The 13,825-nt window shown below is 36.8% G+C and overlaps 2 protein-coding genes across 3 annotated transcripts; one reads left to right on the top strand and one right to left on the bottom strand.

Annotated features, from left to right (window-relative positions):
* The first annotated feature begins 1,392 nt into the window (after positions 1–1,392).
* Positions 1,393–3,109, top strand: LOC121261003 (transcription factor MYB36-like). The gene is made up of 3 exons (XM_041163134.1): positions 1,393–1,560; positions 1,660–1,789; positions 2,014–3,109. Exons 1-3 carry the CDS (start codon positions 1,425–1,427, stop codon positions 2,876–2,878), a joined length of 1,131 nt encoding a protein of 376 aa, XP_041019068.1. The 5' UTR covers positions 1,393–1,424; the 3' UTR covers positions 2,879–3,109.
* Positions 3,110–9,444: 6,335 nt separating this feature from the next.
* Positions 9,445–12,827, bottom strand: LOC121261002 (protein DETOXIFICATION 16-like). 2 transcript variants are annotated; one of them, XM_041163132.1, is made up of 8 exons: positions 12,440–12,827; positions 11,142–11,686; positions 10,911–10,997; positions 10,737–10,793; positions 10,409–10,647; positions 9,978–10,096; positions 9,793–9,879; positions 9,445–9,707 (listed from the first exon to the last, which is right to left on the bottom strand). In XM_041163132.1, exons 1-8 carry the CDS (start codon positions 12,707–12,709, stop codon positions 9,654–9,656), a joined length of 1,458 nt encoding a protein of 485 aa, XP_041019066.1. In that variant the 5' UTR covers positions 12,710–12,827; the 3' UTR covers positions 9,445–9,653. The 2 variants fall into 2 exon arrangements, with proteins under 2 accessions (XP_041019066.1, XP_041019067.1); XM_041163133.1 differs by lacking the exon at positions 10,737–10,793 and having other exon boundaries at positions 12,440–12,821.
* Between the last annotated feature and the right edge of the window lie 998 nt (positions 12,828–13,825).

Genomic DNA, 13,825 nt, shown 5'->3' with positions numbered 1-13,825 from the left:
TGAGAGTACGTACAGTAGTACTCCTTGTTAATCTCTGATCATGATTCGATGATCTTGCGTACGTACTGATCTCCCGGGCCGGCCACCTAATGTGGGACATATGACCACGCAGCCAATGACCACCGCTACAATGACCTTGACTTCGTTGCTGCAGAACTTGGGGCAAATTGAGAACCTTTCACCTGCTCAGTTGTCTCTCCGCGTAAGAGGGGCTAGCTATTTTAGGCCATCAATGCGCCATCTTCCACTAGCAGTACTGTTTGCCCAAAACTTATATGTACAGTCACTTTTTGTACTCTCTGCATTTTACTAATTTGATTAGCTGCATTACTTTTTTTTAATATAAAATAATTATTTTGACCAATCATATTAGTGTAATACATAAAAAATATATAAAAGTGATTATATATAATAGAACTCATTTGTGATAATTAGTTAGAGAATGTAAGAGATCATGCATGAACCGATGAACAGACGAATATTACGATTATTCAGGGGACTATATCACTAATTGGGTCATTAATTGATCGCGAACATGAAACTTTAATAACGTACAAAAAAGGGGAAACCCATTAATTATTACGTACATATAATATAGATATATATATATATATATATATCACTGATCGCACCCTTAATGTATATGACTGATTGCTGACATTTTTATAGCAAATTATTTTAAAATTATAAAAAATTTTATATGCAGTGAATTTTATGTATTTCTAATTACGCATTTCACTAATGTGATTAGTTGCGTCACTTTTTTTAATATAAAATAACTGTTTTAGCCAATTATATCAATAAAGTGTGTAAAAAATACATAAAAATGACTATATGTAGCAAAATCTTTGCCACAAATTTCAGGGACATTGGTAAAAAAGACAGCCAAATATGTCATTAAATTAGAAAACATCTGCCAATTATGTTGACATATATATGCATTTCCTTGCATACCATTTTCCTTGGTATCGCCAATTAACGTTTAAAGGATAATAATGACATAATTAATTAGAGGATGGAGGCTTCTTCGATCAAATTGATCTACCTGCAGCATTGTGTTCGAATAATAAATTAATTGGATCAGAAAAGCAGTTTAATTTTTATTTTGATAATATAAAGTAGTTTAATTTCAAATTAGTCATGTTATACTTTTTCCAGTTGCATGAATATTAAAGAATTTACCGATGGACGAACTAATCCAAAAAGGAAGAGAGAGAGAGAGACCTAGCTCGCAAGAACCCTAAAAGAGAGATAACTAGGGTTGAATAGTGAGGAAAGAGAGAAGGTGAGGTGAAAGACTCTTTGTCACCATCACATCACCCACTATTCTAAGCTATAAATCTGTCTTCCTTCTCCATTTTTTTCTCAACAATCTCAGACAGGCGCCTCAGATATTTGCTTGAAGAGAGAGGAAGAAAGATATCATGGGTCGAGCTCCATGCTGTGACAAGGCAAACGTGAAGAAGGGGCCATGGTCTCCTGAAGAGGATGCCACGCTCAAAGCCTATATTGAACAGAATGGGACTGGGGGAAACTGGATTGCTCTTCCTCAGAAGATTGGTTCATCCTCGCATCTTGTCTTAATATCATTTATCTTTGGATAGGAGCGTGTAATTCTGAATGACCAAGTTTGACCATTTGGTTGGTTTGAATTCACAGGGCTAAAGAGATGTGGAAAGAGTTGCAGACTTAGATGGCTAAATTATTTGAGGCCCAACATCAAGCACGGTGGGTTCTCCGAAGAAGAAGACAACGTCATCTGCAGCCTCTATATAAGTATTGGGAGCAGGTCTCTCTCTCTCTCTCTCTCACACACACACACACACTCACGCACACAGTTCTATGAATTTTTCCCCATGAAGTGCTTGTCCTTTTTCTTTGTCCATGATGCTTTGGCCTGGAATAACTCCTTCCATGTTATAGATCCAGATCTCCTTCTGTAGGGCTTCTTATTAGTTGTTACTTCTCCTTTTTTAATTTCTTACTCCGACCTTGTTTTGCATCTACCTTTAGGTGGTCCATTATTGCAGCTCAACTGCCTGGAAGGACAGATAATGACATCAAGAACTACTGGAACACTAGACTGAAGAAGAAGTTGCTCGGAAGGCGCAAAGAGTCCAACATGAATCGGTTTTCATCCATTGGTGCAAAAGATGCCAATGACCTAGAAGATAACTCCTATTCAATAGCCTTAAGCAGCTCGGCCCTTGAAAGACTACAACTTCATATGCAACTTCAAAGCCTTCAAAAACCTCTGTACCACAACAACACTGCGTTGTGGCCAAAGTTCCATACCCTGCAAGAAAAGATGATCCAAAGCCTGCAATCTTTGAATGAAAGTCCTACCCATCTGTGGCAACATGCCTTTCCTAGTCCTCTGCAGCCTGGGCAAGGACAAAAAGTTGACTTCTATGAACCACCCACTGCAGCTATAATTCAAGAGGATTTTGCAAGAATCAGCAATACAAGGCCGGTAAGTCATGAGCTGGAGAGTTCTTTACATGCTATCCCATCCTCACATAACTCGATGGCCTTCGTCACTGGAAATAATATTCCAACGGATTCCAGTACTCTTGTTCCTAAAGCAGATGGTATAGAACATGAGTCTATTGCTGGAATTGAAGTTTCAGCCTTCCAAGCTGAACTCGATGACTTTCTTAGCAACAGAACTGGGGGTTTCGTATCACATGATCAAGATCATCAGATGGTTGAACTTGATTGTTTCAAAGAAATGAATAGTTCAAAGGACAGCATGATTTGGTGGTCTAACGTCGACTTCGACACAAACTCAGCAACCTCAAACTCTTGGGACTCCAGTACTTCTGTTCTTCAGTCTGAGAAGATGTTTCAAGATTACGAACTAGGTTACAATCTCTAGTTCGAAGCATATATAGAGAGTGGGCTATATATCGTAAGTTGTGATTCTCATAAAACGGGGAAGACGGAGAGAATTATGAATATGAGAACGCGTATGCCTTGTCATTAAATTATGTGATTTGTGAATATATAATTACGTGACTACGTCAATGTCCCCAGTTCTTACAAATTCTGGAGTTTGCTGTGAAAATTTGGTGCTATCCTGCAGAGGAATATTCAACTTACAGCTCCATTAGCTAATCTGCAGAAATCCCGATGATCAAAATTAAGATTCATATACTGACGTTCCTATATATATATATATATATATATATGTCCGAAATCATGACTAAATGTAGACATTTGTTTGAAGAGAAATCGGTTGTATTGTACAATGAAGTTTCTTGTCATTAAGGGCGGTTTTGTTATATATAATTTATGGTATCAAATAAAAAAAATGTGTGGTAGATTGTGTTAAAAGTTTAATTTATCAACAGAAAGTAGATGGAAAGAAAAATTTGCAAGTAAAAAAAAAGCAAGCTAGAGATCAGCGATCCTCTAAACTCATATAATATATATGTATCCAGTTGATATGATATATATATATATACACTAGATATATGGGTCATATCTTAGCACACATCATTCATGAGTTTGAAGATGTAGAAGCACCAAGCTAGACTCAAGCTAGATGTTCGAGCTTGAGGGTGCATGCATGTGTAATTGCAGGCCGTCCAGTACTTCTTGATCAAACTGATGATCTTACACGTTTTATGGCTGATCAGTGACCAAACGCATATACAAAACCCTGTTGGGAATTAAGTTTGCTTTCGATATTGTTGTATCATGTCTCCCATAGAGGCATTAATGTATATATGTAAATTGCTTGAAGCTTTCTTGTACGTGCAAACCCTCACGGAAGAGTCCAGGTCAATTATCAATTCTTGCTACATAATCACGGTCATTCCCCGGGAATAATTTGAATGTAATAAGCCAAAGCCAGGAAAATCCGAAGAAATTGAGACGATCGAATATGAAATATTCATATAAGAATTATATATTATGAATGAGATCGATCCTTTAAGTTATATATATATATATAAGCATGCAAGCAGGTGACTATATATTAAAGTTTACAAAGATTTCAATGATCCATAGCACTTCCATTAGTTTGAGTTTCTAGCATTAAAAAAATTAGATAGAACGAATACATACAATTTTAATAGAGTTTTGCTACGCACAAACCGGTGCATTAAAACACCGCTTATTATAAAACCCACCACACCATTTAAAAAAGGCAAAGTTAATTAGCTAATGTAGAAGCCTGAGCATCAAGACTTTCACATGATCAACGGTGTGTAGAGTGTATTAGATTGTAATGTAAACTCTTTACACGTGTATGTTTATTTTATTCTTTAATTAAAGTCGGTACATGGTGTATAGGCAATGTTTTGAATATCGTACCGGATGCCGTACCAATCAAGATACTGAAACGAAATATTTCAATACCGGTACCGTTTCGTATACCATTTCGGGATAGTCGATATATGAATAAATTATATATATAAATATATGTATATAAATTATATTTCAAAATAATAATCTATATATGAATAAATTATATATAAATACATATATATATATAAATTATAAATAGTCTAGTCTAAATTGGGGGTAAAAAAATGAGCTTGTAGTGTGAAAAAATGAAAAAAAAATTAAGACCGAAATATCGGCCGGTACAAGCCAAAATATTGGCCGGTATTTGAGCTAGTACGAAATATATATAGTACCTGTATCGGCCTAGTGGCCAGTACGGCAAATACCGGCTGTGCTGGCCGATACAGTACGGTATTAATAACAGTGGTATAGGTGAATATCAAATGTATAAATAGGATTTTAGTCTTGTATAGACATATTATTTTAATACAATGAATTTCTTACATTGGAAATTGGAGAGCTTAATATGGTATCAGAGCATCTATTATTCCACAATTACCCTTGCTTTCCAGAGCCTTCCATTTCGCGATTACATCTCCTTCACGATCTCATCATCCTCTGATTCTCATATCTGATTTCGAGTTCACAAATTTCGTTTTTGATTTCATTGTTTTGCCTAAATCACAAACCCTAGAATCATGCCTAAGAACGATTCATCCTCTTCTTCCTTTTCCGTTGTCCATGTCGAAGCCGATCCTCGCAATCCTATTATCTAACGACTGCGGATCATCCTAGTGTGCTCCTCGTCAATGAGAAGCTCCACACAAGTAATTATCATTCCTGAAGCCGATCTACGTTTCTCTCTTTGAAGGCAAGAAACAAGTTAGGTTTTATTGATGGATGTCTTGATCCTCCTGCTAAAACTGACTCTCTGTTTTCTCTGTGGAGCAAATGCGACACTATTGTCCTCTCCTGGTTTCTCAATTCTTTGTCCCCTAAAATCACTCAAAGTGCCATTTATGTTGACTCTTCTCGTGCGATGTGGCTCGAATTAAAGGAGAGATTTTCTCAGGGGAACGGACCTCATGTTTTTGAGTTACAGACTGCCATCTCTGCCTTACGACAAGATCAAAGCGATGTAAGTACTTACTTCACTTAATTGAAGGTACTTTGGGATGAATTGTTAAATTACCAACTATTGTCAGTATGCATCTGTCAAGGATGTACATGTAATTCATCCAAGACCTTTGCTTCATGTCATCACCAAAGTTATGTGATGACATTTCTCATGGGGCTTACTGATGCATTTGATGCTGTGAGAGGCCAGATCTTAATGATGGATGTGAGGTCTCTAATTTTCGTGTGTTTTAAATTCCCTTTTTATTTTATTAAATGTGTTATTTTAAATTATGATATTTTAATTTTTTTTTTTTTGTATGTTTCTATTTTGGGATTTTTAATTTTATTGTGTTTATATTATTATGTTGGGCTTGTGTGTGTGTGTGCTGTTTTTATTTCAGCCCGTGTGTGTGTGTGTTTAAAAGTGAACCCAGCCTGAGTAAAGCCCGAAGCCCAGCCTTCTGCATTGAAGGGCCTAGCCCGTGCGGTTTAACCCAGCTCCTCCCCTTTAGTTGCAACAATGCCATTTTGAGGAACCTTAGGGTTCCATCGTGTTCCTTCCTGCGCCGCACTGCCTCATCTCCTTTCTTCTCCTTTTCTTCTTCTTTCTTATGCAATTTTCCAGCTCCTACTTGTTCATTCAGCAGCTGCCGCAAGCCAGCACCTCCTCCTTCCACTTTTCAGCTTCGTGTCGTTTCGTGGAGGCTCCGAATCTCACTGTCCAGCTGCCGCTCCACGCGGCCACTACCATCCACCTCATTCTTGCATGAGCTACTCGGTGTTGTTCAGTGGGACTCCGAAATGCTCGCTATCAATCCGTCGATCCTCGCGGCCACTTTCACTTCCACCTCAAGCTTCCACTGCTTGCTGTCGTTTTTGCTTTTCTTCCACCCGTGCGACATGCATACCTCGCAAACCGCCACACTCGGTCTATTTATAGTCCACGGGTTCCTCAATAAAATCCTCTTAGTTCTTCATCTTTCCTCTTTCGTTTAAAGCATTTTACATCTCTAGATGTTTAAGGATTTGTTTTGAGAATATTTGTTGGTGAACCCGTGAGCTTGTGTCGTTTCTGCCGAGCTCTATTTGATTCTAAAATTGTGAATTTCACTTGGTTTCTTAGTGAAATTGTTAGTTTGTAGTGAGTGGAGTTTCCATCCTCTTGTAAATTGACCCAACCCGTGAGTTGAGAGGCCTTTTTGGCACTGCTTTGCCGTGAGCTCTACCGTGTGCCGCCATTGAGCCGTCACCTTGAGCAACACTTCCTTTCGCTTGATCTTTCAGAGTTATTTCCCATTTTTGTATATAATTTTTTAGTTTTAAAATGAAATTGTTATAATTGTTATTTGTAAATTGTTGATCTGTTAGTTTTGTTGGAAATTGGGCCTTAGGTCATTAAAGTGTTGGGTTGTGATTATAGTTGGTTTTGGTGTTGGGCCTTGGGCCGGATTGGAGGTTGGGATTACGCATGTATTTGTGAAACTGTATAATTGTAAATAGAGGATTATTTTATTGTAAATGAGATATTTAATATTTATTCCAATAAGCTGTTGTAATGCAATTTATCTTTTATAATAAATTGTGCTGTGATGTCACGTTATATGTTGGAATTGAGACTGAATATGTGGGTGCGTGTGTTTCACGACCCCAAGTCGAGATGGGGCATTATCTCGGTGGAGTTCCTCTGGTAACTCAGGAGCGTTACAGACTGATGTGACATCCCCTGAGTTGTCGCAGGGCGACGACGGGAACGGAAGAGACGGTAACGCTCTTGTACCGATTCCATGACCTTTTGGCTGGCGTGGTTAAAGGATGCTTGGCCATGTACGCGCTGTGTGTGGAACTGAGCATCACTCCTTACGAAGTCTCATGCACGGACGTTACCCGTGATGTGATGATGAGAGCCAGGGTGTGCGGACGGTCCATAGGAGAGACCGTGGTACATGTGTAATTTTGTAATAATTATGATCGGGGCCAAAAATGAGATTTTTGGTGTGAGTATTAAAAGTGTATTTTTAGGAAAAAATAATGTGGGTTGTTATTCTGCTTATTTGTCCGTATGGGGACGCGTGATTATTAATGTATTTTAAATCTATTGGATGTTGTTTTGGTTAATTACTTGCTGAGATGTCATAATCTCATTATGGTGTTTTACCCTACGGTTCTGTCTTATGGTGCCGTAGAGTCTGACGCAGAGCCCGAGTATGAACCCGAGGGATCAGCTCCGCCGGAGGTCTGAGTTGCTGTTATTGTTCAGCGTTATGAGATTTGTTTCCCTTATGTTATTTCTTGTTTTTAATTTATCTATCGGATGACTGTATAATCCTTGTAAAGTTATTTTACTTTTTTTGAACAAATTATGGTACTTAATAAAGAAAGACCTTTTTATTTCTCCACTGTGAATATTTTTTGTACGCTTATTGCATGTTGTATACACTCTGAGCATTAGTCGTTGGTGTGCGTGATCCATGTGGTCATTATCTCGGTGTCACAAACTCCACATAAATAACACGTGGGGGTCGAGGGTGCCACAAGAACTTCTGTCATCTATTAACAAAGCTTTTAGTCTTGTTATACTAGAAGAACGCCAAAGGCTAGTTAGTCAGAGGCATACTCCTTCTGTATCTATTAAGTTTGTTGCTTTAGCTGCCAAGCCAGACATTGTAGTTAGGAATTTCAAACCTTTTACCCGTAGCTAGGTCACTTGTAGTCACTGTGGCATTTCTAGCCATACAGTTGACAAGTGCTACAAAATCCATGGATATCCTCCTAACTATAAATTTCAAGATTAGACTAAAGGTGTCAATGCCTCTGCCAATGCTGTTCAGAACACTGATTCGTCTTCCTTGCCACTTACTGCGGATCAATATCAGTAATTACTAGCCTTACTCAAACCAGTTGCTTCCTCTCTACCTCCTTCGGTGAACATGGCTTTAATTCCTAATTTTTTAGGTAAATCTAACTCTGTTTGTGCCTTTGTTAATTCATTTCACTCAAATTTTTGGATAATTGACAATGGTGCATCAGAACATATGGTTTATTCTCCATGTTTCTATACCAGCAAGCCTGTTATTGTCTCTCATTCAGTCAAATTACCTAATGGTACATTTGCTCAGGTTACACATATTGGTGATGTTACTTTAAGTTCCTCTCTTATTCTCACCAATGTTTTATGTGTACGTAGTTTTACTTTCAATCTCCTAGTAGTCAGCAAAATTACTCAAACATCATAATGTTGTTTAATTCTTAAACCTCATCATTGTTTCTTGCAGGACCTAGTAATCTCGAAGATGATTGGTATGGGTGAAATGCAAGATGGCCTCTACAAGTTGACTTTTTCTCAGCCATCTACTATTTTCAGGAAATCTTCTACTCCTACATCTTATTTCTCAATTCAATCTAATGTAGCCTTGTGGCATTTTGGATTAGATAATCCATCTTCTTTTAGACTGCATTCTTTACAACAATTTATTCTTGTTTTGCATTCCAAATTTGATACATGTACCGACTTTAATTAAAGAATAAAATAAACATACACGTGTAAAGAGTTTACATTACAATCTAATAATGTAAGACTTATAAATAGAATATCTTATTCCAATATGATCTTAATCTCAATCCTCACACATTATATATTATATGCTTATAAAGTAAACATGTTATAATATTCACATCAAAGTTGTATAATTCACACGATCAGTACTGATACTACTCTCTCTTGACAAATTAAATTCCAGATGGAGCTAGCGGTAAAACAGTACTACTCTTATACTTTAATTTTAAATTCACAGATAAATCTTGGTTGCTAGTTATATGTATAAAATTCTCTCTAAACAACTATAATTAATTAAAGAAGCGTCCTTTTAAAGTAAAATACAAGGGGCCCCGAAGAAATTTTGAACATATTACCGATCTCGGATTAACGAAGATTTTTTGTTAGAATTCTATTTTTTTTTTTTTCAAGATTCCGTATTTGCATTTTTGTTTGTCCCCGAAATAAATGTGAAATTATAAGTTCTTATGAATAATAAATTGAGAAAATTTTGGAAATTCACCCTTTCCGAACACGATTAATTAGTTTCAATCAGAAGCTGCTCTGCCTCCAAAACCACGTACGGCTGCCACAATATTGCAGAACCAAATATTACCAAACGTGCTACAAACAGCTAGCTAATGAGAAATAAACAAGCGAATAACTTGTTCCTCTAGCTTCTTGCTCAAGTCCTCTAGCTTTGTGCCTTTCAAGACTGTGATGCGGTCATTGCATTATGTACTCTATCATCAGCTTTCTTCACCTACAAAATGAAAGAAAAAATAAGCATCAGATGAAATTGACTTGAGGTATGATATCTATGACAGTTTATGTTCAGAGTACTTTACTTCTTTCTCCCAATCAGTGCATAGAGTTATTATCGCCAAGGCCAATGCTTGCACAAACAATGCTACTATAATTCCCGACCACAGTCCCTGTAGATCAGACACAAAATAAGTGCTTTATTCAACCCAAGGATGTGATTACATACATAAAGCTAGCTAGCAATGGAAAAGCTAGGCAACTCCTTTACCTTTCCACCAAAATGGAAGACAAAAGCTAATACGATAGCCGTGGGAATGCCCACAACATAATAAGCTCCTAGATTAACAACAGCCCCTATCTTCTGCCATCCACACCCTGCTGCAGTGCCTGAAATTTTCAATCAAATTATAACCAGAATTAATATTGTTTTTCTAGTAATGATGGCCCAAAGTATCAGCTTACCTGCATTACAAGAAATAAGATTTAGATGTGAGCAAGAGAATGTGCGCTTAGAAAAATTCTATTTTCCATGGATTTCTTCTATATGTTATACACTGCATATCAGCTAGGACTCCACAGTAGTGGTGCTACTTTCTCTATCATTGGAAATTGGTGGTCCTTCGTTTATTAAGCGTACAGAAAATTAATTTAACTGTTTTCAGTGAATAGAAAAGGCAGAACATAAAGTTTGCCACAGACCTGAAAACACAGATTGAAGACCATCAAAAAAGTGGGAGACTGCAATCAAGATCAACATTTCTGCCACATATCTTACTACTTCTTCTTCCTTGCTGTAACAGTAGCCCCAAACATTACGACCCACTATCATGATAGTGGCTGCCAGAATGCCCTCTGTAGCAACCATCGCTACAGCAACACGTACTGCTAGGCGAGCTGCTTGCGGTCTCCCAGCACCCAGTTCATTTGAGACTCTTGTGCTAAAATAACAGAGAAGAAAAAGAATTGTTGGTAAACAAAGAGTCGCAAACTAGAGGATATGCAGCTGCCCAATTTAGCTCAGAATCACCTTGCTGCACCATTGAGCCCGAGGGGTATCATATAAACCAACGAACATGTGTTAAGGCTGGGAATACACCACAAATCGTTAGTAGGGGGGAAATTGTTTCTGTTACGCCTTTTTTATGGCATGCACACCAACATGTGTTCTTGGTATGTTCTTAGTATAGGTTACAGTACAAACCTGATTGCCAGCACTGATGTTTCAAGCTTTGGGTTAGGTAGAAGACCAGATAAAAGAACCATCATTTCGAATGACCAGATTTCGAAGCTGCTCCACAAAATGAACGTGGGAAATTAGCATTATAAATAACTTTTGTTCATTTTATTTTTGGCTGCTTGTTTATCTTTTTTCTATCAAATTTTCAAACAAAGAAAAATAGAAGGTTCAAAAGAGTTGGAACCAGAAACTTACCTGATCATTACAGCCGAGGGAATGGACAGTTTTAGAAACTCAAGGATCCCACGAAATGCTTCTTTTGAAAATCCATTCCATGTCTTCTTACAGGAGGGAGATATTCGAACATAAATTATCAATGACAATGCATTGATCCAATAAGATATGGCATTTGCCAGAGCCGCGCCCTTATTTCCAAGGCCGGACTTAAATACCAGAATCCAACAAATGAGTATATGAGATAATGTTGTAACTCCAGTGCTAACCACCATGGGAGCTACCTTACTTTGGGTTTTTAAGAATCTAACATGACACTGAAGGATCGCAAAAGCAAAAATGCAAGGTATCATGAACCGAGCATAAAGACCGGCTTCAGCTGAGATTTCTGGATCTTGTCCCAAGAATACAAGGATGTGGCCGGCATTGGCCCATATAAGGGCAAGGGGAATGCAGACCAGTAGAAGAACAAGCATAGCCCTCTGCATGTGTATACCAAGCATGTGATACTGTTTTGCACCGTAGGACTGACCACAGAATGTGTCTAATGCACTTGCCATTCCAATCTATCCAACCAAAGAGAGAGACTAAACTAAGATCATCGATCATATTAAGAAATGTTTGCAGCCAGTTAAAACAAAGATCGAGCAACTGTTAAATTAGAGAGGAGAAGAGAAGAATCTGAAGTAAGGGAATTATGTTCATTCCCACTAAAGAATTTGAAGGAATCCAGGATCTTAGATGTTAGATTTACAAGATACCCTCAACCTTCAGCATCATTGATCAGATGAAATTGGATGTGTCCCAATAACATTAATCAGCTCCCATGTAAATTAATTATAGGCAGGATTATACATAGATCACAAGCCTTTGGCAGCCAAAGCAGAGTATGCATGCTTCCGGCTTGAAGAAATCAATTCCCCAACCAATTCCTTTCCATCATACTAATAAATGAGAAAGAAAATACACGTTCAACTCTCTAATTAAAATGTTTTATACTTTTTTTTAACCCTAAAAGATTAAGACCGATATATCACGTCCTCTATTTTACAAAAAAAAATCACAATTTGCACCGTTCATTGTGATTCTACTGAAAATAACTCATGCTAAGAATACAAATTTTGATATCTAATGGTAGTGAAGGAGGCTTACGGTGGAATGACAAAGTCCAAAGTACAAATAAATAAAAGGAGAGGCATCGTCATCTTCAAGAAAAATAAATAAATATAATAAAATTAAAAACCTTTCTATTATGCTAAAGCAGATAAAGCCATAAGCTAAGCAACGTAAAAGAAGATAAGAAGAGTAGACTTTCATACCAACAAGCTGAAACCAGTTACTGATGCAAAAGAACTGGCCATGGAAGCACCAGCAAGAGCTAGCTCTCCAAGATGACCCACAAACATGATTGAGATCACCTGCAAACCGTTCACCAGGAGATTAACCAGCACAAGTGGCCCTGCTAACCACAGCTGCTTCTTCACCTCTGCTATAATATCCTCTTTGTCGAATCCCTTTCTAGATTCTAATGCCTTTCCTTGTGCTATTGGAATCAATGGTGACTCAAGACTTGACCTTTTTTCTTCCATTTCCGTATGCTATTTTTCCCTAACGCAGAGAGCTAGCGCAACGTAAAGGGCCTCGAGCTAACGGAGAGAGTAGTATCGTGAATGATTTGGCCTAGTAGCGCTTGCGATAAAGGTTCGTTCTTCATTCAGTGCATTTGTCAAAATGAATCAAGGTTTCGACTCAAGTGGCTCTGTATCTGCGTTTAAGAATGGTCATTAATTCCATAAAAAAAAAAAAAAAAATGGCCATTAATCGAGAGATCTCTTAAAAGCAAGATTTCCAAGAGCTTGCTTGTCCCAAATTTCAATTTGACTTCTCCACACATTCAATTACAATTGAATTGAGAATAAATAAATAAATAAAATACTATTTTGTCTATTTAATTTGTCTACCCCTTCGTGTATTTTAATTTTTTTTTACTCAATAATTAAAGAAATGTTATTAATGTATTCATATTTCTTATACATTTTTTAAAAATATTTTTAAATAATAAAAAAATATGAATGAAAAAAAATAAAATAAAATAAAAAGGACAAAATGTCCAGTCCAAATGAGCGAGTAGCCCCGCTCATAAATAAATATAGCCGCCAACTCTTTATCACTCCTTCTGTCCTCTCTGTCTCAATTTTTATTATATACTATATTTTTTGAGCAGCGCTAGCACGAGATCTGTTCCGATAAGAACAAAAAGCGTTTTTTATTTATTTTTTTTTTCATTTTTTTTTAAATAATTTATACCATCACTAAAAAATACTTTCTTAATCATTAAATAAAAAAAAAATTATCAAGACTCAATCGGTACCAAATGTGGTGACTGGCATTTTTTTTTTCTATCATTTGTTGATCATACTTTATTGAAAATCAGTCGCTTTTGACGGATGAAAATACCCCTTACTATGCGATGTAGCCTGCTTGGAGGAAGGATTGGCGTAGTATTAATAATAATTCTATTCGAATACTTTAACTCTATATATTATCTACTTTACAATAATTCTATTGGAATACTCTATATTATCTACTTTACAATTATTCTATTGGAATACTTTAACAGTATATATTATCTACTTCACATCATTTTATTTAAAATATCATTTGAGTCTTATAAATTAAATTATATCACATAAATAATATGTGAT

Source organism: Juglans microcarpa x Juglans regia, chromosome 4D, assembly GCF_004785595.1.
Source record: "Juglans microcarpa x Juglans regia isolate MS1-56 chromosome 4D, Jm3101_v1.0, whole genome shotgun sequence".
Lineage (NCBI taxonomy): Eukaryota > Viridiplantae > Streptophyta > Magnoliopsida > Fagales > Juglandaceae > Juglans > Juglans microcarpa x Juglans regia.
Note: the sequence above shows the minus strand (reverse complement) of the source record. Positions and strands in the feature narration are given on the sequence as shown.